This window comes from Prinia subflava, chromosome 11, assembly GCF_021018805.1.
Source record: "Prinia subflava isolate CZ2003 ecotype Zambia chromosome 11, Cam_Psub_1.2, whole genome shotgun sequence".
NCBI lineage: Eukaryota > Metazoa > Chordata > Aves > Passeriformes > Cisticolidae > Prinia > Prinia subflava.
In genome coordinates, this window is record NC_086257.1 from 11,102,426 (window position 1) to 11,130,176 (window position 27,751).

Sequence of the window (27,751 nt, forward strand, 5' to 3'; positions counted from 1 at the left end):
TCACATTAGCTTTCAAAGGCACAGTGACAAGATCTGTACATCTAAATCAAGTAACATCATACACCCTTGAAGAGGATGTAATGCTGGAATTTTGGTCCCTATTTCTTCACTAAACCTGTAACAGTTCTAGCCAAAGCTGCTGAAGGATCTCCACTGGGAGGGTGCTCCCAACTGTTCAGGAAGTGTGTCCAGATGCACCAGAGATCTCTGCAGAGCTGTCCAACAGAGACAAGAGTGGACAAAGATAAGGAATTCTCTTGTACTCCTGACATCCCCTGCCAACAGCACCACTGCTGCCCTGCTGGCTGTGCCTTCCACACTGGAGAGCAGCTCCAAGGTGCTGTTCAAAAACTCTGCCTTCACACTTTGTAAAGTGAGGCCACTGCTCAGAACCCTCGGCAGCAATTAGGAGCATTCCTCTCATTGCTGTGTTTTCTGTAAAATTTATTATATTAAGACAGTACATGTCAAATGGTTTCTTTTTGCTATGCTGCAGTAGTAATTTTTGTTCAAAGAGAAAGTGGTTAAAAGAAAGCCAAATAATTTCACAGTAATATGCGATCACTCTTAAATTCACCTATGAGACAATCTTATTAATATTTAATAATTTTCATTTTTTCCCTAGTAAAGAACTAAATCATTAGACCTGTTACTCTGGCCTCTTCTAGAGGCACTAGACTCACTTCAGAGTAAGAAAATTTTCAAAGGAGAGCTTGACTTTTTTTTCCTCTTGACCACCTCTCCTGCTAAGTTTTTTCTTTTCTATAATGCAAACTTCTCCTTAGTCCTCCATGTTTTTTTCAAAGTGCTATATTTAACACCCTACATGTTACTTTGAACAGAAATTCCTGAAATTCAGTACTTCACTGCATAAAAAACACCAGTGAGTATACACAGCATTGACATAAATACGGGCTGTGAAACACAGTTCTGCATTTGCCCTGAAACCCTGGTCCTCTCAGTCTTTGCCCCACTTATACAGATCCTTTTTTGTGCATGACAGGATATAATACAGGATATAATCAAAAGAACTGAAATTAATTTGGGAAGAGTAGAGGAATAGAGGAAATTTATTAATTTCTTTTTTAACAGCATCCATTTTTACCAGCATAACATTATTCTTCAATCAAAGATTGTATTGTTGCAATTTGTTAAGGCACCACAAAACCTCCAACATTTTACTGTCTTCTGTCAACATAATTAAGCTACATCAGCGATAGAAGTTGAAGAAAAAGTCACCGTGTGCCAAATTAATGAGGAGTCAAAAAAAATTGAACTGCTTTCAGAATTATGAAAACTGACCAAGAAATAATTTGTACAAAAATTTACCCAGTATACTGTGTCATATCAATTCTGTCAAATCAAGAATTCACAGAGAAAATGAAACCCAAAGTGCTTTCTCCAGAGAGCAGCATAAGCTGTGATACACAGCTCGGCATCCCCCCGTTACTCAGTGAGGGAGCACGCTCTCATTTGCGGTTTTCTTCCACATTTCAAGGAAGTTTCCTTATTCCGTATTTTCCTCCTATTGTTTGTGTTTTCAGCTCCAACAGGCGGTGTTTACACTGGGTTCACCTCTGCCGCTGAGCCCTTTACAGCTGGAAGTCCGGGCAGGCCTGTAACTCCCAGGAAGAGGCAGGCAGGGAAGTTTTGTTGTTGTGCCGGACTGACCCTCCCGATGAGACCCGCGGGTGAGAACCGCCCCGACACGAAGTTCAAGCGCACTGCGCGGGGCCGGGAGCTGGGCCGGTGCCTTCCCGCTCGGGGCCGGGCCGCCGCCGGCTCCGCAGCCCGCACAGCCCCGCCGCGGCCCAGCCCCGCCGCGCCAGCGCTCCCCACAATGGAGGAGGCGCCCCGGCTGTCACCGCCGCTCGGGCCCGCCCGCAGGTGTCGGGCACCGGCTCCCGCCCTCCCGGGGCGCCCGCCCGGCGTGAGGCACCGGCGGGGACGAGGCGGCGCGAGAGCGCGCTGCCCGGGGCACCGGGGAGGGGGCGGCAGGGCCGGCGGGACCGCGCAGCCCGGGGCACCGGGGGACGGCGGCCGCTGATCGCTGGAAAAAGGCGCTGTCCTTCCCCCCCACAGCCCCCACCCCGCCCCCCGCTCCCCGCTCACCCGCAGGCCCGGCCAGGGACGAAAGGTGAGGCGGGCGGCGGCGCGCGCCGGGCCCAGACAGCGGCGCTGAGGCGACGAGACGGCGACGGTCCCTTGGCAGCCACCGCGGCAAGGAGCGATCCGGCCGCGCCGCGCCGACGACGCCTCTCGGCCGGGCCGGCGCCGCGCACTCGCCGCTGGCGAGGAGGCCCCGGAGCCGGGACCCCCCGGCGGTCCCCGGTGCGTGGCGGCAGCAGCGCCCGCAGCGCCCCCGGCCCGGCCCCGCCGCCCCCCCGCGCCCGCCCCGCGCCGAGCGCTGCCCGGTCCTGCTCCCCCGCACAAGCTTGGCGGCGTCTGCCGGCCGGGAGCGCCCATTGGCCGCCGCTCCGCGTGACGTCCGGCGCCCTCCCCGCGCCATTGGCCCGGCCCCGTGTGTGTACACACACCGCCCGCCAATCCGCGGGGCCGGCGCCGGGGGGGCGGGGCGGAAGGGCGTGGCCGGCAGGGACCGCGGCCGCCGCCTCTCCCTCGCGGCGCGTGCCGGCCGCTGTTAGCGCTGGGGCCTCGGGTTCGATCCCCGCGACGGCTCCAGGCGGCCGCCGCACCTGTCCCAGCGGCGCCCAGGTGCTGCGGGCGGAACGAAGCGTATAAATACACAAACACATAAATATATATGGGGCTGTATTTACACACAGCGCCCGGCGCCGCGCTGGCTGCGGCCGCGGGCCGTGCCGCTTATCTGCGAGGCGCTGGTGGGGCTGCGTTCCGGGATGCAAAGTTCAGCCCCGCCGCGGGCCCGGCGCCGCGGGCGCTGCAGGAACGGGCGGCCCCGGCGCGGGAGCCGGCGGCAGAACGAGGCCGGGGTCGCCTCCACACCGTGCCCGGGCCCAGCTCCGTGTTCCCTCTGCGAACAAAGGCTGCCGGGCCAATAAAGCGGCGGCGGGGCCGGGGAGCAGCGACCGCGCCCTCGCACCTCCGCCACCGCCCGGCGAGACCCGGGACCCTCCTCGCAGCCGCAAAAACCCAGGCCCAGCTCCTTTGAAAAGCCCTAAGATTGATTGATTTCAACATTTCCTTTACCGCCTTAAAAAACTGTTTCAACAAAGCAGGGTTACATATTCTAACAGAGCATATAAATGGAAAGCACTCCTGGGAGAAAAAAAAACAAAACAAAACAAAAAACCAACCAAACAACCTCATCGGCACTAGCTCCTTTCAAAGCAACGATGCAACATTTGTTAATCTTCCTGGAGCGCAGCCAGGCTACACATCCAAGGCGTGCACTTACCCATTTTGCACATTCCTAAATCACAACTTCAGCTTAATGCCACTGAGCAAGCCGAGCAAAACAAGGTTCATGGGGACACAAACACTATTTGTGTGCTTTAGATCCCTGCAAATCATACATATACGAGATCAAATGTGGTAAGCTTTTGTTTTTCTTGCGTTACAGACAACATTAAATGCTCTAGAAAGACATTTTTGATCCTGTCCACTAAGGGAAGGAACATCAAGGAAACAGGTGTTCAGCCTATAAAATTAAGTTCCTGAATGTCAGTCAAAGGAAAATATTAGCAAACAAGGCCTTTATTTCAGTGGGGCAGTTTACAACTGAAAATCTTACATGTGCCTAGGAATTTGCAGATTGTGGTTTTAGTTTCTTTTCATCCTCTGTAAAACACTTCCATGACATGTAACAAGACCTTTTATCAATATTGGCAGTGTTATGCAAGACACATTCACAAAAGCAACAGAAATACGCAAACTATTGTGTATTGTCTTGGAGCCCCCTCTAACAGGTACAGCCACTAACATGACACATGCCCTGGCAGAAGTGCAGAAGGCACACACCACTTGAAAAAGGAAGCAAACCACAAGCGACCAGGTTGGCTGGTTTACTGCACTATTATTAGTTACCACAGCTAAACAAATACTTGAACCCAGCCTCAATAAAGACACTTGGGCTTCATAGATCTCTTTTTTGTTCTTTGGTTTATTTACTTTTTTGCAAGAAAGAAAGATGAGCTGAAGTCAGATTATGACTGGAACTGATTGAACATGAAAAAATAACCGTTTTAACCCCCGAGGAGAGAAACAGAAGGAAGGCCACTGCTGCAGTTTGCTTTTAACACCAAACTGCAGACTAACTATACATACACACATAATATACACACACTGTTGAGTTTGAAGGTGGTGCAACAATGATCAATTTGCATAAGTACGCTCCGGATGTAACATTCTAAACCAATACACAATTTTCAGAACTTTCACAAGTCCCAAATTTTACCCCAGAATGAAGGCTGCATTGACAAAAACTTAGAATTGAGTTTTTTAGACATGCCAAGGTGTGGGTTGAGCAGCTATGCCTGCCCTGCAGGAAGCTCTTGTCCCTCCAGAACCTGTCTGGTGTCCCAGCCTTAGACCATCACCTTTTGATCCCCCTGGCCAGCCAGATTGAGTCAGATCCCTCCTGGATGTCCCCTTTCCCCTTTTACAACACATCATTTTTCGATATTTGCTGGTTTTACCGCTATCCTGCCAGCCCACAGACCGTGCTGTGATAACCTGCACAAACATTAACCCAAAACAGGCTCTCCCTGCACTACCACCCCTTTTCTCCTGCTGAACTTGCCCTGACTCCCCCTAAAGCTTTAAACTAACACACTGCCCAACTTCTGGCTCAGAGCACTGCCGTATTCCCCTGCAGGACTGTCACACCTCTTTGTTTCCAGAGGGGCTCACACCTCTGTACTCTTTACCTCAGTCCAGTAACACAACCCCACTGACCTGTAAAAATCTATCTAAAGCTTATTTCAAATCCATTATCAATAAACAGATGCCCTTTTAGATATCATCACAATAAAGATTACCTGGGAAGATAAAATAATTTTTTCTTGTAAAAGATAAGCAAAAGAGGCTTTGATCAGTAACAAATTTCTTCAAAATGTCTGTTAGTCTGCGCAGTCTTTGGGTAAGTTCATGGCACAAGCTGTGGCAAATACCCTGATCTCCAAAGGTTGCTCCACTCTGGGAGACCTTCAGGCACCACTCACTCTTTCAGAGCCTTACTCCCCACTTTGAACCTCTCCCCAACAGAACTCACAACTCTGCAGGCCATTTGAAAGGTTCAGCTGGTAAACATACCAAGGCGTTTCACATCCTTAATTTGTAGTGACGTTTCTCTCCTGTAGATTTGAGGCTAGTGCAAGGAAAACAGCTCAAATTCGTGCTTCAAATTGAACAGTGACAGTGGTAAAATGGTTATCCAGTGTGTGTCCTCTAGGACATCACCTGAAGCAAGAGCACTACATAATGCCTTGGGTACCTTCCCTCTCTAGCTGTGCCATTGCCAGGGTGAAAATGACCACCACATAAAGGAGCAGTATCAGGCACATGGTGCAGAGTTGCCTTCAGAGGAGTGATTTGAACAGAATCAGGTTCAACCCCCATTAGAGTTCTGTCTGGGAGCACTGCAACACTGCCTGCTCAGCCCAACAAAAACTCCAGGCTGTCAAGAAAACACAAGTCAAGGAGCCTTCAACAAAAGGGCAATAGGTGGACATTGTACCCAGGCAGATGTTGATGAAACTCAACTCCCCCAGCAAGAACAAAGTGTAGAATACCAGTGATTGAGGTCTGCCCAGAGTGCCAGACTTAAAGCCTCTCTGCTTGGCCTTGGAGAGAGAACCTTCTTGTTAATGAGCATTTTCTTTAGCAGTGCCTTCATGATGACAGAGGAAAATCCCAAGCTGAATATAGGTGTTAAAGCCAAGCAATTGTTTCACATATCCTGTAACTGCACAATCTTACCTTACAGCAGGAGTGGAGGGAATCTCATCGAGTGACTTTATACTGGAGTCTTGGCACTACAGCCTGGCATATTACTAGAAATCAGCACACACACTTGCTTCTGCACTTCATTTAAGGATTCATATTAAAGAAGGTTAAGGAGAATTGGAAAGATATCCAGAGAAAAGAAACTTGCCAAAATGTAGCACAGGTTAAAGGGCAGAATGTAAGAGAGGAACAAGAAAAATGGCACGTTAAGCTAGGGCTGACAAGTAAATGAGATGGAGTCTGAACACAGCTACAGGAGATGCTCTGACTCAGGGCACATGATTGAAGGAAACTGAGGAAATTGTGTATGATTTGATCTTCTGTGTATCAGCACAAGAAAATGAATTATAGTTCTTCAGCTCTCTTTCAATGATGTTAAATCTATAAACATCTCTTATCTCCAGTGTCTGTGGAATACCAATCACCCACAGCTTGAACTTGATATTATTCTGATATTAAAATGTTTAATCATTTTACATTTTGGAAGATGATTTACACATAATCCTGAGAAAATTACAAAAAATTGATATTAGAAATAAGCAAACATTTAAGAATAATTAACTACACATTTCTTTAATTACAATTTATTTGTTTAAAAAATACAAAAGTAATTTATAGCTTCAAAAATAGACTTTTTACTCCCTTTTAGCTAATAATAATAGGATTTTAAAATGGCCTTGAAGATACTAACAGTACAGATTTTTACAAGTTAGATAGCATACCTGGAGCTAGTTTTAATGTATCTGTGCTGGCCATATCACATAAAATTGCTTTTGGTCTTTGTAAAATTTTTAAAAATTGAGCTACAAGCTAGCTACAAAGTATCAGCTACAAAAATCCTGGATTTTTTTAACGGAGTGTTGAAAGCCTATTTGCTTTTGTATTTCATCTTGATCTAGTGCACAAATAATGTGATCACAGCACCTAGTGTCAACCAAAAGATGGTAACAGGTTGCTATCAAAACAATGTCTTTGTATGCAATTGAATTCCTCACAACCCAGCCCCAGCAATCATTTTGTTTCTTACCAATGCCTAGGGGAGTAAATGTGCTTTTTACCCTTCCTTGATGATTAACATACCCAAGATTTTAAAGATCCGACGGGAGGCGAGATGCTCAGCAGAAAACCCATCACAGTTAAAACAGCCCATGTGCAGTACATGGTAGGATTTGAGCAGCTGGGCCACCCAAAGGAGGTCACTGAGGGGACACAAATGCTGCAGCTGGACCACAGCTGCCACAGGGATGATGGGAAAGTTCATTACAGTGTGGTAAATAATCCAGCAGCAGGGGGGGAGCTGAAATACCACACAACTTATAATACACCATCACAAATTCCAGTTATGGTTTTTTACTGTCCTGTTAATGTCAGGATGTTATAAAATATCAATTAAACCGTCCTAATTCTTCTAAAATTAAAATGCCAATTTCTACCAGTGTGGCAAGTGTTTCATTGCTTGCAGCCATGCATCCATAGCAGGTCTGTACTCCTCTGAATCCTTTTGTGGCTCAAACACCGATTCCATTTGCCTTAGCTTCTTAAGTTGTTTTTTGTCAGTCCAAAATCCTATAAACAGAAAATTCATTCCCCAGCTCAACTGCAAATATGTTATTTTTGAGTTGTTTTAATCTATTTCCAAGAGATCCAAAGCAGAAACACAGTAAGAAATAATGACAGCTTTTCTTTACCAACAATTTTCTCAGAGAGAAGCATATTTTTAATATTGTGAAAATCCTTTCCAATAGGATCCACTTGTTTGGAATCCTGACAACAGCGCATCTGCTTAACTGGGATGGTTTCCAAGAAACAGTTTTGGTACACTGAAGTTCCCTTAGGTTTCATCCACAAAGTGCTTTTAGTTGCAGGTCCTTCTCAATGAAGAAGGGCCACAGAAATCAAGACCTACGTGCTTTCCTATTGTCTTTAAAAACTGTGTAAATGGCAAGAAACAGTTGGTGTTACAGATTCCTATTAATTTATGTTATTAAATCATTATTGTCTGTCAGGGGTCTCAACTTTTTTGCACTTTTATTTGCTGAATAAGTCTTAATCAAGCATATAGTTTTTACCTTCATTTGTGTTATTTACAAATCAAAGCACTTCAACAAAAACAAGTTTTGTAGGCGCATATTAAGCAAAACCATCAACAGTTTGTAGCTTTCAGTCTGGTTAACAGTATGAAACCATTCTGTGTGAGTAGAGCTGTTTTTCCTGTTAATAATTCATTTTGTACTTCCATTCCTGCGAAAGCCTCACAGGATAAGGCTGTGTTCACAGGGCACAGGACAGCTTCAGTGGAGTGACAGTGCTGCAGTGAGCACAGTGCCTCCCTGGCCACGGGGTCCAGCCCCAGCAGCATCACTCAGGCAGCAGCAGCATGGGGATGGACATGGAGAGCCTGAGTCAAGGAGGCAGCAAAGACAGGATTCACCTTTCTCCTCTAGTAATACATCCTTCTAATTGTACTGCACAGAGAAACATAAACACTACTTACCTTAGATTCTCACAAAATGGCTAAAGTAATCCCTTGGGGGGTACAATTATTTGAAGTTATGCCCTTTTTTTATCTGATCTTTTTTCTATTGTATTTACAACATGCATTATAAAGGGGGAAAAATAATTTTTAATGTCTACGTACCTGAAGCAAGGCCTGCTAGAAAAGCTGCACCGAGACTAGACATGTCCACATTTGCAGGTTTTTCTATTTTCTTATTAATTAAATCTGATGTCATCTGCATGACAAAACTATTATTACTGACACCTCCATCAGCTCTGTAAGGGAGAAGGGAAGAAGTAGTTAAAAAAATGTGCTAAGTGCTTATTGCCAGCATTTCAGAAAACAACGTTTGGTATTTCACACTTATGCATAAATCTTCCTGTCACTCATGCACAAATGCAGTTGCACTTTATGGGTAAATTTAGAGGACAGAAAAGAGTGCCAAAAAAAAAAAAAAAAAGAAGGAAAAAAGTTTATAAACTTGGAGAGAAATGGTAGACAGACAAGGACACAGGACAGTATCAAAAGCTCTGAAAGTTCTGTCTTTTAAAACTGTATATCTTGGCTGAAATGTTAGGATTTATAACAGAACCTTTACATAGTTACCACCACAATACGACAACAGTCAAAACCATTACACCAAACAAACCTTTTCACATGTTCTCAGATCTGGAAAAGTACCTTTTCTCTTACTACCAAATCCTTGTATTAGTTAGCTAAAATGCCTTCACAGTTGCTTCTATTTAAGAAGTTGTTCAGAATGAGGCTTCCATCTGTCTATTTTCATAAATTGAGACCAATTTAATGGAGAAAACTGTAACTTATCAGTGCTGATCTTTAATCATCTGAGATTTCCACGTAATTACTCTTGCAAACAACTATAACAAAAAACAATCTTTGAAATGTCCTAGGTAGGTTCATTATGCTCTTGTACTCCAATACCAGCTATCTATGGAGCTGTTGCTCTATCAAATGTGGTGCAGAGAAGACATTTAGTGTTTATTCTATAGAAAGTGTTGGGTAATAAAACTCATCAGTTGTAGGATATGTGGACTAAAGCTGAGGGCTCTTTCTCTGTGCCTTCCTTGATGGTGTTGAGACAAAGCAGAGAGAAGTAACAGGAACCTATAGAAGACTAATGAAAACAATGCTCAGAGACCAGGAAGGAAGGAATACAGGACAACAGCTGAAAAAGGGATGAATGAATTTATGGGATAAAAACAACAACAAAAAATGAAAGGTAATTGACAGATGCAAAAGATGTGTGGACGTAAGGATGGTAGAGCAGTTTGCAACCTTACTGAGAACCCCACTGAGTGTGTCTCATTATGTTTTAACCTTAAACCCACAAGCTGAAATGCTACTGATTTTATTTAAGTAATACAGACACTATATAAAACCGCAATTTTACATCCATTAATAAAAAATAACATGATCATGCAATTTAAAGTTTACATTGCAAGGTAAATGGAATCAGAATTCTAATGCTCCCTAGGCTGTATTTCCACACTTCCCATATTTTAAGAGTTTTTTAAGAGTTTGCACTTTTAATGGGACTTTTCAAATTTTGCACGCAATTTTGTATGTTAAAAAGCTTCCTAAGTAATCAAAGTTCTGGTACTTTTCATCTTTTTTAAAACCCCTAACCCTGGCTGTTTCTTCACCTTTGCCTGCTCTCTCTCCCAGTATGTGATGGAAAGCAGAAACTTTTACCTCCTCCCTCTTTTGTACTCTTGCATTTTTTCCCCTGGGAGTTTGATTTCTGTCTCCATGCCTGCCGGTCTATTCTCCCTCTGCAGAGGCACAGGAGGGGTGGGAACGCTCGCCTCTGCTCCTGCCTGCAGTGCCATGCTGACCCCTGGCTGCTCCAGGGGGAATTTCCCTGCTGAGCTTTCTGAACCTCAGAGGGCTGCAGCTTCTGACAACCGGTGTGCCCAAAGAAGGTCCCTACCAAAATGTGAAATGTGATCCTCCAGAAATGCTTAATTCAGCTAAATGTTGTGCAAGCATATTCTAGGAATTGCAGTTGCCTCACTAAATTTAATATGGTTCTTCAAGGATTAAAGCAAAACCAATGTCTTAACAATTGAATTGCAAAACTAACCTCCCTCTTTCCCTCACAAATAGAACCAGTTTTAACCAATGTCTTCAAAAAATTGTCTGTCTTCCAGCACAGGAAGTGTCAGTATGAAATAATGATGACAAAGGGTAGAATGACCTCTGTGGTAGGCATTGCTGTATGCACTCTAGTGCTACCTGAAAACATGGATATGGCTTCTTTTTAATTTTTGTTTTAATAATTAGAGCACTTCATTACTTCCCTACTAACAATCACCAATGCCAATAGCTGTGGTCTACTGCTTCTTAAATTACATTAACATTTGACTTGGAAATCATCTACTTGTAAACAGCAAGATTTTTACAGAAAGACAAAATGCATAATAAAGCTCAAACCTGTTTAAAATCAAACTCTTATTTATCAAATTTAAAAGTTACAGGGAACTTACCGAATAGTTTGAAGAGGAATGTGCACCTTCTTCACAATGATATCATAAAGCAGTTTGTTTCTTAAAAAAAAAATTAGTTGAATTAAGCATTACATATTCCATAAAGTGTTTTCAGTGTCTACATAGTCAGAAAATAAATGCAAGGCAAGAAAAGGCTCAGTTCTGTTAGAACTGCTGCAATAGTTGAAAAGTTTCTAGAATAAATGAAAAGCCCAAACACACTGAAACTGCTCTTTGGTTTTTGTCACTGTTACAGAGGCACAAACATGGCTAAATCAGGGCTTTTGGTAGAGCAGGTCACTGTAGAAGGTTTATTTTTCCCACTGAAAGTTACTGATAGGTTTCTAGAGATGCAATTGTTGATGTAACAAGTAGCTCAGAGTGAGGCCAACAGTGCTAATGGGAGTTTATCCAGCTATTCTGTAAGGGGAATATCTGAAGCCTTCAAGTTTGACTTTTTTCCTGAAACCATTTCATTTAATGGGAGAAAATCTACACACAAAGGATATCTACTTTATTCTAGTTATTTGTATGCAGTATTTGAAAGAGATGGATGAATTCTTAACATCCCTTTACATCCTTTCCAAGACAGCCATATGTCAGTTCAGAAACTACTGCATCTCATGTTCAGGCTCATAGTGCAGAAGGAAAATGCATTAGATACCAGCTGCAGCAATTCAGAATGCTGCTCTCCTCCAGACATCTTTTCTGAGCTCTTTGCAGGAGATTTTTATGCCCAAAGCAAACCTGTTGACTCCATGGAAAGAATCACATCAGTGCTCCCTAACTGGCCACAGTGCAGTGAGCCAGGCTCAGTGCACACTCAGCTCCAGTCTGAGGCATGTTGGGGGTTGGCAAAGCAGTGAGATACTGATGTGCTATCAGCAGGGGCATCTTCAGCCTTCACTGATCTGGAAGCTGCTGTCCATTTACATCTTTTAAGACTTTTAAGAGGCCTCTTACTTTGTTTTATAAAACACCAAAATTTCAAACTTTAAACAAAAGCTAATATAAAACTTCCAGCTCCACATATACTTTAAACACAGCTGGAGAGGACTACAGCTTCTGACACAACACTGTCAGGAGAGGAAGGATAAACTTCAAACAGAAACCATTTTTAAAACATGTAGAAAACAACATTATTTAAGAATCTCTATATGGTTACTTAATGACAAAAACTCTGAACTAACAAATATACACAAATTTATTTGTAAAGTGTTAAAAAAAGGAAGCAGCTAAAACTCCTTTCCAGTGTAACTGTAGTGTATTGTACAAACTGTAAAAGTCCATGTATCCATTTAACACTGCTGATCTAAATAAAAGCAAACATGAGAAAAGATAAGCCAGATCATTGAGCAAGCAGTACCTGAAAGCTACAGATTCCAATATAGCTCGAACAAGATGGTTTCTGTTAGTGGAAGGTTTCAGCCCCATGAAAGAGGCACATAAATATGGGTCATCCCCAGAATCCTGCAGAAAAGATGTCACCATGAGTTCAGTGAATTGTATTTGTAGGATTTCGTGAAAGAAGTTAAAGAGTAAGAAAAAAATAACTTACGACGATTACGGGCAGCATAGTGAAAGAAGAAAATGGAAAACAATATGTAAGAGGTATATAGTGCTGCTTTAGCTTACTCAGTGAGCAGTTTAAATTGCTTCTTTCAACAGTAAAACATTTAAGGGACTTCTTCCAATTCAGACAAACTAAAAAAGATTAATCCACATCATTTCCCTTTAAAATACATTTAAAGTGTACACTAAGTGTCTAGGACAGGATATTGATATTGCTGTTCTCTAACACAATTTCACACACACCCCCTCCTGAACTCCTGAAAAAAATGAATTTGGTTTCAAAAGTAATACTGAAAAGGACAATATTACTTTTTATTGATGCATACTACAGCTTGTTATCAGTGACACTGAAGGAAGCTGGACTACCTGGAGAAGAAATTAAATTTTTCTTTGCTTTGTTCCATTAGCATACAGAACTTAGACCAAGGTAAGATAAAGATGTTAAGTTTCTTCATAAAAAACCACTAGTCCTGGGAATGATCAAACTGAGTATGGGTAACTCAAACTTTTAGCAACACACCAAGAGATGAGCTCATATCACTGAAGCCAAACAGTTATTAAGACTTCTAAGAGGGAAGTGCATTATACTGAGTTTGATCATTCCCAGGAGAAGTGCTTAAGTATTATCTTTGCTTTTTATAACATCAGGACTTGCAATCTTGCTAATATTTAGATACTTTTAAGTATTCTGATGAATCACAACCTACACTTTGAAAAAAGGCAGAATAAAATGAATTATTTTAGAACAGTGATTAGAATTATTGTCTCAATGAAAGCTCTGCACTTCATAGCAGAAAAGCTGTGACATTGGTTTGTGTCTCTGCAGGCATTGCCTGTGTTACTGGGGGCAAATAATTCCGTTTGTCTGTCCATCACCAATTTTCCTATTTGGGAGGGTTTTTCTCAAGGGGAGGAATGGCATTTAACCATTCTGATGTGACAATGGCCTTCATGTATTGTGATGAGCAACAGACAACAAGAACCTCAACAGTACAAAATAAATACTGTGATAAGGTGTAAATTATTACCTTAAAAATATAAAAATTACTTTTTAATTGAATTATCAAAATATATTCTTGATTTTATTATTAATAATAATTTTACCTGCAAACCTGGAATGAAACAAACACCTTGAGAATCAGGAATACTTAGTGCCATTTCCGCTGTTTCATCTACATTGGTGAAAAGTCCTGTAAAGGTACATAGGTTGTACAGTATTATTATTACCTTCAATTTCTTCATTTTGTCTAAGAGAAAAAAATCTGAAGTCAAGACTACTCCTTTTGTAATATTTTCAAACTACATGTTCTAAGGGAAAAAATCTCTTTCTCTATTCTCTAAAATTGATTAAAGTTTCCGAATTCTGCTTCTCTGCAACAATATTTTCAGAAAATAAAGGTCTTACTTGTTACAGAGTTTAAAGCAGCTTGCCTTTTATTTAGCCTATCTCTAAATCACCACACCACCCCCCCCCTTTTTTTCATCTATGGTAGCAACTGGAGGTTATGATCATTTTACTACTGACTAGCTAAAAATCCTTTATACTTCTGCATATATTAATAATATCCATTTTAGGTACAGATAAATTTTATATAGATAGTTACCCATTCTAATTACGGGATCTGAAGTAGCAAGCTTATATATGTAGACACTTGAGCCTGCAGCACTGAACTGTGCATTGAATGGAGTCATTTCCTCCAAAGTCTAGTGGCTGTTACTGTCTGTGCTTAGTCAAACGTTGGATGAAGATGGGAGGACCTGTCTGAGTCATGCTTAACCCTCAGGGGCACATACCAGAGCACATACATGTACACATACATGCACCTACAGCTGACAGCTTCAAAAAATGTGCAATTTTGTGGTGAGTTACATTTGAGGAAAACCCTTCCCAAACAGTCCAAAGCTGGAGACACTAATCACTTTTTTCTCATACTGGTAAAAATGTAGTAAAGTTCTAAGTAAGCCAAGTAAATTTTGAAGTTCTAATTAGAACACCAAGAACAGTCGTCCTGTGAACAATCAGTGGGTTTGAACATCAGCTACTACAGAGGTAGTATTTTCTTAGTCTGTCATTAAACTGGAAAGCAAAACCTTTCATTATGAAATAATAACAACAGTCAAAAGGCACATTACTTCCACGTGAAGCAACATACTGTTACTTGCAAAGTTCTTTGTGTTATTTTCATATAAATCAAACCTGTTATTAATTATGAGATGTACAGCTCAAGACCTCTTGAAAGCAAGTGAGAAGAAAAATGTTTCAGGAAAATAAAAGCCTAGTTAGGCAGAACGGCCTGAGGCAGAGACTGAAGAGGAGATGATTGTGGAAACCAAACTCCCTGCAGCAAACACACTCAGCAGAGCACCTACTAAAAAGACTCTGCATTTCTGCTGTCCCAAGCATGTAGACTACTTCCTTCAATTATGAATAATAAAATCAAATCCAGTAACACAACTCTGAACCCATAAAACAGTTTCTTAAGCAGTTATATATTTCATCCTCCAAAAAATTAAAGAACTTACCTATATCCTGAGCCCATTTTATGGCAGTGCCAATGTCTGATATAGTGCCTTCAGTTAAGTAAACAACTTCTTCCCCAATCTTCCAACCGATCAGTGGATAAAGACCTTAATTATTTTCCATGAAACAAAACACTCAGTTAAATTAAATGTTTCCAGAAAAACATATAGAAACATTCTTCACAATAAACCCACCTAAAATATATATATATACAAACTTTATTCAATTCCTTTGTAGAATTCAAGCTAAAGAATTCACTGATAGAGGTTAAATGTGAACTGAGCAACAGATTGTTAGACCAAAGTTAACCTAAAAAATTGCTATCAGATTACAAAAAAACCCCACTTTTAAACTGAAGATCTATCTGTGCCTACTTTTATTTTTTATGTAAGAGATTGTGCATACCTAAAAAATTATGAGTTTTTTTCTATTTAAGCTCATCCAACTTTCCCCAAGGGTTTCTAAGAAGTAAGAGTGGTTTTCCCCAAAACATAAAGCATGAAGGCTTGGCTCTCAGATGGGAAACACAAAACTGAAACAGACATATACACACAAAAAAAGTAACAAACTTAGAGCACAGCTCTTATTCACAGAAGAGGATGAAAGTGATGTACTTTTTAATTCCCTGTTTATTATGCAATGCTTCTTCACACAGAAAGCAAAAAAGAAAACAAGTTTCACTTGCACTGCAGGTAGAGAAATGGCTTTTCAGGTCACTAGATGAGAACCCAAGTAATCAGTGGTCTCTGCAACAACTTCACCCAATCAAGCACAGTAACTGCTGGAGGGAAGAAAGCACCCAGACTTTATGGAATCCTACTGAGGACTCAGAGATCCTTCACAAGGACCAGAAGAACATCAGAAGGATCTGGGGGCTCTCTCTGCTTTCTCAGAGTGACTTTGCTGATGTATATGCTCCTCACAGAATCATCTCCAGTTTGCTTGCCTGTGTCCAAATGAGTTGTGTGGGAGTAGCAGTGCAACTGCAGAAATGTGTTAGTGCTAGAGGCAGTCTGGTGCTCACAGTATAAAACCAGCAGCAGCACTGATTAAAGCCTGTATTTGTCTCTTGAAAGGGGAATGTAATACATGTAACTCCAGATCATCTGTGCAGGTGTCCCTTGAAATCATTGTTTTTTACCAAAGGTAAAGCCACAAAGGAAAAAGCCCAAAAGATTAATTGAGCCACAGATCCTAAAGAGCAGCTAATTAGGGACAGAGTCATCCATTCATCATGTGGCCTCCCTAAAGATGCTCACAACAGTCTCTAGCAGTGTAACATAATCCTACCATAGGGAAGGGATCCCCATGACACTCAGCATGACCAGAGGTATTAAGAACCCTCAGACTACCAGAGGTACCTTCTAAACCTATACAAAATAATTCTATCACTGAATTGTGAGGCAGGCTGCTCTTGAAGGAACTACTTTATTTTTCCTTTTTTCAAACTGTTATATGTAGGAGCTAATTGTAGACCAGAAACTAGAGCAGCAGCTAATGAATAGCTTGCACAAGGATGCTGCAGGGATTCATCTTTCAGTCTTAAATACATATATCAGCTTTAAAGATTGAAGACATTATATTTCATGCCCAGGGCACTGAGAAAGCCAGGCAGTTAAGCTGTCCCACTAACCAAACCCCACAACAGCCAAAGAACATAGGGAAAGTAATTTTAACATAAATAACAGCCTAAAGCAGTAGCAGTTTCACAGCACTGCCTTAGAAGATTTTAACTCTTATCAGAATACAATAGCTAAATTGAAAAACTTTACAGCCTGTTTTTTGCTATTACATTTTAAGAGACTACTTAGGTATTATTTCCTAAGTAAAAATATCATAACAATGACATAATTAATTAGCATAAAAAGCATTTGCATTCATAGGGAATTCAATGTCTATGCTATTCAGTTCTGACACATTTCATGTATTTGTCAAGGTCCTTCAAGACTTGAGGTGGTAAAATCCTCTTTAGCATACTGCTGTCCTCCTTCCAAGCTCCACCTCACTTTAATCAGTAGACATCCTGAAATTAGTAACTCTTTAAAAATACAACAGACAGAGAGAGACTGTGTAGGCAATTTTACTTCAGTATCATCTTCAGTGTTGATCTCTTGACAAATAGCTATCTCTGACAAATTAACAAGCTTGAGAGACCACAGATGGTCAGAATGACAAAGTTTTAAACACTAGAAACACACGGGGGAGCTCATTTTAAAAGAAAACAAGTAACTTCTAACCCTGCATTATCTCATTGCAGGTGCTTCAATGCATAGGGGCTGAAGGGGAGGAACTTGCAACGATTCACTGCAACATTCTGATGTGAGAAGCCAGAGGACCAATCCCTTTTTTCTCCAATCCTGTACAATTCTGCTATGAAGAACAAGTGAAGGAAAAAACAACACAGGAGGGATGCAGGTAGCAGATATAATTACTAATGATGCTACTTAAGTTCTCTTCCTGAGAAGCTGACTTTCGGATAACCAAAATTTACATTGCTAATTAAAAGTTTCCACAGTCTTTTCTTGTGAGAACTCCCAAGCTGTTTTTCTACACCTATAGACAGAAGGAAAAGCACAGACCTGTTTTACTCTTTCGTGTACCTTCAGCATTAACAGCTATCAAGGAACAGCTGAAAGAATTAAATCCCCTAAAACCAAAACTGCACTGTCTTACTTCCCCGTGATGCAAAGAGACGCTCTCCAGTATTCACATTCCAGAAACCACCTGTTCCCATGGTCAGTTTGACATCTCCTGGGTGAAAGCAGCATTCTCCAAACATTGCTGACTGCTGATCAGCTACCTGTCAATCCAACAAAAACAACGGGACAAGTTAGCTACCACTACCAACCTGCAATGTTGGGTGTGAAATTATCTCTGTGAACACTCTGGAGTTCTGAACACAAGTAACCACTCAGGAACTGAGCAGCCAGAGAGGACTCATTCACAATTTTTTAAGTATTTGCAGGCCATTACAACAGTCAGACTTATCACTGGCATCAAATTACACCAGGTTTAGAACCTCTGCAGTACTGCTTGCAACACTGAAAAACTTTATGGAAACAAAAGAAGTATTTTGTGGTTTAATATTTAACAAGGATAAATGGGGCATTTACAATCCCAGGGAGCAGAACAGAGTAGCTTGGCCTGAATTCCTTTTTCTCCAGATAGAAAATTGAAGTTGTGAGGCCTTGTCTTTCCTTGTCTTGATACCCCTCCTGTACCAAATTATTCCATGCTCTATTTTTCAACAATGATGATGGTTATTATTTGTATTTACTTATGTTTTTGCCTTGGTGAAACAGCAAGTTTACAGCTGGATTTAGTCCACTGTTCTTTAAAATGAGGCAAATTCATGTTAGCTAGGGGACAGTTTTTTCATTTAGCTCAATTCAAGCAGATTTTGCTCCAAATCATCACATTAGGTTTTCTTATCCAAATTCTAACTACTGAGGAAAGAACATATTATTTGCCACTTATTTTTAGTGAAAAATAAGAAAGGGATAAAAGGCACCACAAGTGGATCTATTAACAAATACTTAGAGTTGTTTTGCCTTACTGAAGTCAAGGCAGAACGGCCTCTTGCGTAACTTTACACAGAACAATTGATTTGAAGCCAGACACACACACTACCAGAGCTTAGAGTCCTACACTCAGTACTGAATCATTTGGTCACACAACCTGAATGGACTTCAGCTTCCAGAAATCCCTTCTTTTTCCTTCCCCTCCTTCCTCCTAAGGTGGTAGACTGGGTTTTTGGAGAAAAAATCAGCAATAAATTCTATTGTAGTTAAGTCACAGAGAACGAATAGAGAATACTAATGAAAGAAGCAAGTACTAAATCACAGCCAAATAAATAGGGTATAAACACACAGATTTAAGAAAATATTTCCACTTACCACTGCCATTATTGGAATAGGTACTCCAAATATTTCAGAGTCAGTCGATCCAAAGTTGAAACTTAAAATAAATCACATTAAAATGACCTTTTTGTTAAAATGAAATCTAGGTACGTACAGCCTGAGTCTGGATCACACATAAAAGGTAATGCTACTGATTTATTTTAAAGAAAACATTAGAACTATCACTTCAAGAAACACAGTAAAAAAGTTTTGGACTTCATATACTTTTATATAAGATATAATTGCATACAAATTTTTTGTGCACCTGTGTATTATTTGGCCTGTGCAAAATATTTAGTATCTCTTAATTGATCATAATTAATTTAGTAATTAATTTAACAGCTATCATATTTTAGTTACGCCTTCATAACTATGCTGTCATAGTTACCTTGTGTCTTTCACTGGTGGATAAATGGACATTGGAATAGAAAGTAGATTACACAAAGTGGGATTCCAACATTTCTGAAATGAAATGGAAAAAGTAAAAAACATTAGGAACCCTCTGAGAAGCACAATAAATAGCAAATAAATATTCTTTGTGAATAGCACATACCGTGAAGGGTTCAAAAATGCCTGTGGAACTGGCATTGGAGTAATCTGTAGCATACACAGAACCTAGCATGAAAAGAAACAGAACAAAGTAAGATTTTTAGACATCCAAATACTTCAGAGTTTTCTTTAAAAATCTCATTGGCTCCCATGAAATATAAATCAAGGATGTATGAGCAAAATCAATGATACAATGAGCACAGAGATTTTACCTGCTGCTCATTATAATGTGCACGCATTAATTACCCTATTTCCTATCAGGAACTTGTCTAGAACAGCCAACAGCACCACACCAACTGCATCACAATCATAATCTGACCCCTCAGGCATTAGTCCTCAGCATAGAAATGTGTCATTCTTCCACAATTGTAACAATTCTTTGCTCTTTTGCTTTCACAGGTACCTTTCTTTAATCAGTACCAATTAGCTCTGTTAGTCCTCTTTAAATCTTATACTCTTAGGAGGGTAATTACACTGAATAAATATTTCCCTTCCAGGCAGGCCCAGAGAATAATTAATTTGTTCATTTTTTGTAACAGTAAATACATTACAATTTTTATTGAATATACAAAAGCACAAATTGCAAAAAAGTATCTGAATTCTAGGATATATAAATGACAAGTAATGAACATAATTTCTTAGATTCCAGTGTGCTTTACTGATATTTAAGAGGAACTGCAATGTTCACCTTTAGTCAATCTGTACAGTAACCACGTATCAACCGTTCCAAAGCAGCAGTTATTTTTTTTGGCAGCTTCTTCAGCCTGGGAAAAAAATATAGATTAAAAAAAAAAGTATTTACAACTGGGTACAATAAGAGAAGCACATTTATTGATTTCTTTTATTATTTTCTTCATGATTAATCAGAATGTCCCCAGAAAATAAGTCTCTGACTGAAAACTTTTCTTCTAAAAAGGCTGATTTGGCTACTTAACTAATATTATCCTACAAGTTCGTGCTCCTAACAGAAAATAAGAACACCTTCTTACAGTTGTTGCTAAGGAAAGAAAAGCAATTGATCTTCTACTGTAGGGGCATCAAAGCCTTATGAAAAGAAACTTACAGTCACAGTTATAATAGCAGTAAAAGAATGGTGGATAAAGAAAACAAGGTCCTGCATGGTGAGTAGTAGAGCAATGAATATGGCAACACATAGCTCAGGGCTCATTAGTGCACTACATTAATCCAGCACAACTCATTCCTTGTGCATTTTCCAATTCACAAAAATACAAATGGAATTGTGCAGTGTGGTATTATTTGTGAAACTGCAAAACACTGGAATAATGCAGAGTGGAAAGGTAAGAGGTTCCATTGAAAATAAATAAAATCATCATGCAAAACCAGAGTGCAAACAGCTTTAAAACAATCACTAACTGTATAAATGTAACAAGTGAAATAAGATGATTTTCTTATGTTGCTTATGTATGAAGAAAAAGAAAGCTTTTTACTACCACACATTTCCAGAATGAGAGAAAATTGGTACGAATGTAAGTCACTATTTAGGTAGACAGGCTATAAACATCAACACAGAACAAATTCTTACTGGCTTTTCAGAGAAGAATGAGAAAGAGAAAATTGAAGCAATTATAGCCAACAGTCACAGAGTCATGAAATGGCCTGGACTGAAAGGGACCTTAAAGAGTTCCAACTCCACAGTCATGAGCAGGGACACCTTCCACTAAACCAGGTCACTCAGAGCCCATCCAGCCTGGCCCTGAACACATCCAAGTCACAAGCCATCTTTATGACCTAAGAAACCTAGTGTTTTTCCCTTTCCAGCTCACCTCATGTATGTTTTTAAAAATCCATGACAACTTCATAGAAGTCTGATGTGTTGAAAAAGTAAGAAAACTGGGTGCCAAATATCGATCACTCCCAGTCAAGAAATGAAGCACTGTAAAAATAACATGGATTGCCTGTTTCAAAAGAAAACAGTTACTCAGTTTTTAATCTTCCCTTTAAAAGTTAGTGATCAATTACCTTCAAAGGATGACAACACAGATGAAAGCTGCTGACATGAGACTGGATTCAGAAAGCTAAAACTCCTTTAGAGGATCCTTCCGTATGATTACGCAAGGATGTTCATATCAACAGAGCCTTCCTGCAACACACACCACAGGAAAGAGCAGCTGCTCCAGCAAGGCTGCTTCAGCACTGACAGCCCCTGCTCTGCACTGCCAGCACTGGTCACCTCTGGAGCACCATGCACCATGTGGCTGACAGCTTGACATACTGTTATTCCAGTGGAAGTTCTCTTACAGTTGACAGGCTCACTCATAACTTCATAGATTTACCAGAATTTAATCACTGATCAAGTTTTCCCAAAAGAAGTAACTGGCAAACCCAAGAATTTAATTTCTTATTGTGACTGTGGTGGTTAATTTCCACTTAGAGGAAAAGTAACTTCTGTTTTTGCACTTAGAGCAAATGTTTCTCTTCTAAAGGTATGAAGAAGTCACAAGCCGTATAAAATGTACCTCCTATAGATAATCTGAGCAAAGGGTACATAAAATAAACAAGCCAAGAACCCAAAATCCAAATCACTTCCAACCCAGACCTATCTACATCCAAAATCTATGCTGTAGTGGTGTTAACATGCAATGTTTTAATATAACGGACTAAAAAGTAACAAATGAGCCTTAGACCTACAGGTATCTTTTCCCATAATAATTATTTTAGGCTACCAGTACCAAACATTTTTTCTTGGTACTATCTTCTATGCTAATATGGCTCAGTGAAATGTTTTTAGGCCACAGCACATCACATCACCATGTGAACAGGACACTTGCAGTATTCTGTATATTGCCCTGACTTTATAAAAGTTAAACAGCTCTAATATATCCAAGCAGTATCTGGATTAGCAGAGTTTTACCTTCAGCAGAAGGGACTTATTCCAGGAATTCACAAGTTCAGCACTTCTTAAATCTTGCCAACTTATGAAATTGTGAAAGGGTTTCCCTGTCTTCCTGAAAAACAGTATTTGAAATGTTTAAAGCTAGAGAACACAAATTTCCCGAAACATTCAACATTATTTACCATTTCCAGTCAGAGAAACAAACACCAGGTCAGTTCCTATAATAACTGCATATCCTCCTGGTGGATTTGAGGAATTACTAAATCAGCACACAGACATTTGGAGTGTCAGACTTCTCACCAGAATTAAAAATATGTATGTATTCATCTCTTTTAATGTACTTTTTAAAGAACAAAAAGACCACACACTCACAGTCCGTTCTGGATTACTCTAAGGTGTGGCTGTGTAAACACAAGAGAACATGAGTGGTTTGAGTTTTTACTTTTGAGTTCAACACCTCTACAGCCTGCTTCCATCCAGTCCGTGAATACAAATGAATACAAATTAATTTTAAAGATATACATACTTGTGCCATGTAATGAAAGTTCCTCTCTGGGTGGAGATGCCAAGACCAGCAATTTGCCTCATGTGAAGTCCTGCAGCTAAAAACCGGCAATAAATTTCAATCACAAAAAAAGCATTTATTCGGAGAAACAAACAAAAATATAACTTCTACAATATAACTATAAAACCTATGGGATACTTAAGAAAATAATACTTTATGAGAATGTAATTATCTACAAATTGTTCGACTAAGTGTTTACAGCAGTGAAATGTTAGAGAGGTCTGAGTCAGATAACTGGTTCTAAAGCAGATAAACAAACCTATGTATTTTCCAAAAGCAGTTGTGGCATGCTGACCCTTTCCAACCTCTGCAAGGCCTGTTGATATTTAATATGAACAATCCCAGAGACAGACAGGCAGATTACATATGCCCACATCATCAATTAAAACGTGTATTTCACACGAATGAATGTGAATGAGAGCACCAACAAAAGTACCTTTACAAACTTAGGGAAAGAATTTCTATAAAGAAACGAAACTAGATTGACCTTGCAGGCAGTAAATAGATAAATGTGAATATGCCATGACTTTTTGCATCACTTTGATAATGACATGTCTCACTTTAAATATTTCTTAAGCAATGTTTCAAAATTCCTAAGAATTAATTTGCTTAAACCAGGTACCACTGAATGCAACAAAGCATACTTTAAAGTCAGAAGTACAAATATGTACATTTGGATAGACATCAATTTTGTTGTTAAACAAAATTGTTACCTTCAAATAACTGTTACAAAACTTTTTTTTTAATATAAGTGTAAATAACTAAATATGTCAACAGTTATTTTCAAAGCAACTCTGGTCAGCTTGCTAATTAACTCCAGCCATACTTACAGAAGCAAAACTACATGAAGAAAATACATATTAAAAAATTTCCACTTAAATAACAGACTACCCACCCTGTCTCAAGTACTGCTACTCTGAAGGGCTTTCAATCCAGCCCCTTGAACAAATCCCAGGGTAAGTAGGTCTTGCTCACACACGTTCTCATGTTAATTTTCACGTGCAAAGTTGCTCATTTGTGTGTGTCCTGCAGAGTTAACACCCAGCACCCTCTCAGTGACAATCAGAGAAGGGATTTCACAGAAAGGGCACATCCTGTGCTGCTCAGCTCTACTTGTGCTTCTGCACCTCCCCTGACACTGGGTCCTTGCATTCCTGCCAGCACTGCTATCAATTCCTCAATCAGCTGAGAATTAAACCAGTGCTTTCGCAAGGCACCCTGCTCCACCTGCCTGCACAAGTGCTGGTAGCAGGAGTGTCCAGGAGGAGGACCTGCCAGTGGGTGGCCTGAGAACAGCACTATTTATTTTTCAGGCAAAGCCATACAAGCACTGCACAGCTCACTAAGGACCACTGGCATGTGTTGCTCTTTCTCATCTCCACAATCTGCACAGTCCCACCACTTTCCCTGTGTCACCTTTCATGCTCTCCAAACACCCACATAAGTGGAGCTAACTTCCACTACACAAAAATAAACCTAAAGGATATTTTTCAGTTAAGCTGTCTTTTGGATGGAGTGCCACAGTAAGAGACAGAGTTGGACTGTGCAGCCAGAAGTTTCCACCTTTAGGTGGTACTGAACTACAGCAGTGCATCCACACATGCATGGAATGACATGTTTAGCTCTGCAGCCCTGCAAACCCTGTGCTCCTTCTGCTTCCAGCCAGACATTCCTGCCCCTTCTACCACACCTTCTCCTGCGTCAGCACAAACACTGGTGAGGCTCTGCTGGCACAAACAACCGGACAGTGATGCGACTCAGGAAGCTGCCCTAGACTAGAAACAACTCCGTAAAAAAGGGTGGCACTGCTTCTTTTGACAGCACTGGGAGTTATGCTTGCTTACACACCCACTTAAAAATGCCTTGCCAACAATGCGTGCAGCTTGGCCACAAGGAAATCTTCCCTTTTCAAAACTAGCTGAAAAGTCTTGCTTCCCGATTTGTCCCACTAAATGGAAAGGAAGGAAGACAGCAAGGTCTTTGGGGGCTGAGGTGGCATTGCTGTTCCTGTGACCAAACATTTGTGGCTGCTGACAAAACAAATCAAGAGCCCAAAATAATCAGTTTCAGCTTATACCTGGTGATATTTACTTTCCTTGTTCCTTAGGCAGTCTTCCAAAGGAAGCATGAGCCATGTTTGAAGGCTGAGCAACACTGGAGACCAAGCAAGAGGGGCTGAACAGAAGGAACTGAATAAACTGAATGGAAGAGTGCAATGTACACACAGAGGCCAAGGAGGCTGGGGCACTGTGGGAAGGCAAGCTGGGGTCCAGTTGACAGGTTCAGAGCATTAACATGACACAGAAAGTGATCCAGGAGGGATGGCAGAAGACTGGAGGTGGATTAATATGAAAGCTGTGAGAGTTGTGGAGAGTAAGAACTAGGTTAGAGCAGCATCCAAAAAAGTAGGGGGAAAAAACCCATCAGAGGTTTGTCAGAAAAGGGAGTTGTAAGTATTTAGTGTGTGGGCTAAAGTACAAATAGAAAAGAACAGTAATACAGGGACAGGACAGTAAGAACCACTTCAAGTTTGAATGGGAAAAGCAGGAATGTCAGGTTGCAATGCAGCGAGCACAGCTCTGCAGCATCCTGCATTCACCCCCTTACGCACTGGCACATACAAAGTGTGCTAGAACAACGGGGCACTGGAAGGGAACAAGCCTGCCCTCTGTTCCTGCACAGAGCCATGTGGAGGAACAGACACTGGGGAAGGATGCACACACAAAGAGCTGGAGCAACAAAGGGCTGCCACTGATGTGTAAATCAAGTACTCACATTGCTTCTGCTTCTACTTCAATCCTAACCTGGCCCCAGTGAAAGGAAAAAGGTAACTGAAGTGCCCTGTTTTACATAATGATTGAATAGGCCTTAAAGCATGTTGTAGACCTGTGCCCAGTGACGATTTTCAGTACTACCTAAAAATAGTTTTATTATCCATGTAACTAACTTTACTAATTTTTACAAATCAATAACTTCTCAAAGTTTAAGGCCTTACCTTGTACAGTCTCTTTTATTACACCAATAAATTGACTCCATAGCACTTCAGGATCTAATTCAACCCACCCAGGACGAGGATGAAGTGATTCTACCTGTTTGGGAAACACAAATAGCATTATTATGGTCCCTGGTTTACAGAAACCAGCAAATACATTTGGGTTTGGGTCGTTTTGTTCTTAATTTTGTGAATCTTCTGTAAGAGCAGAAAAAACAGTGAAACTTTAAAAACGTTCAACACGAATGTGTGATCTCTAAAAGACCTCCTCCATTCTGGAGAAATAAAGAAGCCCAAACCCCTTAAAATAAGTCCAAACCTCTTGGAATAAAGGAACCTGTAAAACCCCTTTCAGAGCTGCAAACAGGAAAGCAGGTGTCTCAGAAAGCTGTTTCTGCTGCACTGCTTAATTCAGACGTCGATGCCTCTGAGCTCCTCAGTGGCAGCACAGCAGGCCAGGGATCATCCCCTGTCAGATGAACTTCCAGAGACAGAGAGGGTCAGCTCCACCGAGAGCAGCCCCTTCCATCCCCGAAATCCATCAGATTTCTTATGCTTCTCCTGGCTGCAAGCTTTTCATTGCAATAGGTAACAGTAAACAAGTTAATTCTGGAGACTGCTTTGATCCCAAAATCACAAGCCATACGAACCAAAAGCAGCCCAAAATTCACGTTTTAAAGTTGACACTTTTCCACACGGCGTTATTACATGATGGGAAGCGTGTAAACACAAGCCCTACGCAAATCTCAGCTATGCCCTACTAACAAAAGTGGGTTTGTTCAGACAGAGATTAGTCGATAAGTGACCGAAGGCAAGGTAACGGAGAAAGGTGAGAGGGAGTGAAGTAACGGGGTGAGTGCTGCGGCGGGCCCGCGGGGGTCGGGGGCTGTGGGTTTCCTCCCAGCCCTCGGCACCGGGAGTCGCTCCTGTCCGCCCCGGCTCAGGAGACGCCTGCGACCGGGACCAGCCGAGCGGGGTGAGCGCCTGCGAACGCCCGCCACGCCGAGCCCCGACGGGCAACTCCCGCAGCCCCTCGGGGACCCGCGGCTTCGAACCGCTCGGGGCACAGCGAACGCGTTCGGCCCGCCCGGCTCCGGGGCCAGGTGCTGCCCCCGGCTGCTCCCGCCGCTCGGGCCGGCTCCGGATCGGCGGCGCGCCCGCAAGCCGCCCGCACTCACCTTCCTGAAGCTGGAGCCCCGGACGGCGGCCGCCCGATCGTAGACGTGGCACTTCACCACCGTGCTGCCCACGTCCACCCCTAGCACGTACCGCGGCGGGGCGGCCCCGCTGTCGGGCTGCCCGCACGGCATCGCCCGGCGCGGCCCGGCGCGGAGCGCGGAGTGCGGAGTGAGGGCGGCCGAGCGGCCGCGCCCGCCTCAGCGCGCCGGGGGCGGGGCTCGGGCCCGGGCAGCCAGCGCGGCAGGTGGCGCCCGCCCGGACAGGCCGCGGCCTGGAGCGGAGCGGCCCGGGCTCCCACGGACACGGCAAGAACACCAGAGCAAAGCCTCGCGTTTCGTCTGTGCACTCTCTACGTACATCTACCACAGTAAAAAAGGCTTTTAGTTACACACCAAATGTTAAGGGCTTTTCTAAAAGGCTGAATTCAGCGAGCGCCACTGGGGGAGATGCCCACGGTGCGATGCTGATGCCCAGTGATCAGAGCGCCTGACCACAGCTCCTCCTCACAGTAAACGAGATAGGTTTGCTCCTGGGGTCTGTCACTGAAGGCACTCGGTATCAATGAACAAATTACACACAGTCACACAAAGTCATGAGCTGCAGCAATGCTCTAGTGCCAACAGTTTTCTTTACAGAGAGAACGGCATCTAAAACTACTGCTGAAACAGAGTTAGTGACAGAAAGGCAA

General features: G+C 41.8%; 2 protein-coding genes across 2 annotated transcripts in view; both read right to left on the reverse strand.

Moving 5' to 3' along the window:
* Positions 1-2,414, reverse strand: part of TFDP2 (transcription factor Dp-2) — a 51,914-nt gene extending 49,500 nt beyond the window's left edge. The window contains exon 1 of the mRNA XM_063408162.1: positions 2,113-2,414. The gene's annotated coding sequence lies outside the window, so the exon portion shown is untranslated. The remainder of the gene's footprint in view (positions 1-2,112) is intronic.
* Positions 2,415-4,064: 1,650 nt separating this feature from the next.
* GK5 (glycerol kinase 5) lies at positions 4,065-27,267 on the reverse strand. The gene is made up of 16 exons (XM_063408161.1): positions 27,063-27,267; positions 25,888-25,981; positions 22,854-22,929; positions 22,346-22,439; positions 21,258-21,389; positions 20,162-20,237; positions 19,478-19,539; positions 19,313-19,386; positions 18,922-18,982; positions 17,699-17,825; positions 15,028-15,132; positions 13,609-13,694; positions 12,299-12,402; positions 10,933-10,992; positions 8,567-8,700; positions 4,065-7,494 (listed from the first exon to the last, which is right to left on the reverse strand). The coding sequence occupies exons 1-16, from the start codon at positions 27,192-27,194 to the stop codon at positions 7,358-7,360; spliced, it is 1,554 nt and encodes a 517-aa protein (XP_063264231.1). The 5' UTR covers positions 27,195-27,267; the 3' UTR covers positions 4,065-7,357.
* Between the last annotated feature and the right edge of the window lie 484 nt (positions 27,268-27,751).

Excerpts from the sequence above, each read along its gene's own strand:
- GK5 (XM_063408161.1), bottom strand. The coding sequence starts at position 27,194 with ATGCCGTGCGGGCAGCCCGACAGCGGGGCCGCCCCGCCGCGGTACGTG. Across the intron at positions 18,983-19,312 it reads CCACCAGTGAAAGACACAAG|TTTCAACTTTGGATCGACTG; the intron begins GTAACTATGACA and ends ATTTATTTTAAG. Across the intron at positions 17,826-18,921 it reads CTATTCCAATAATGGCAGTG|GTAGCTGATCAGCAGTCAGC; the intron begins GTAAGTGGAAAT and ends TTGGATTGACAG.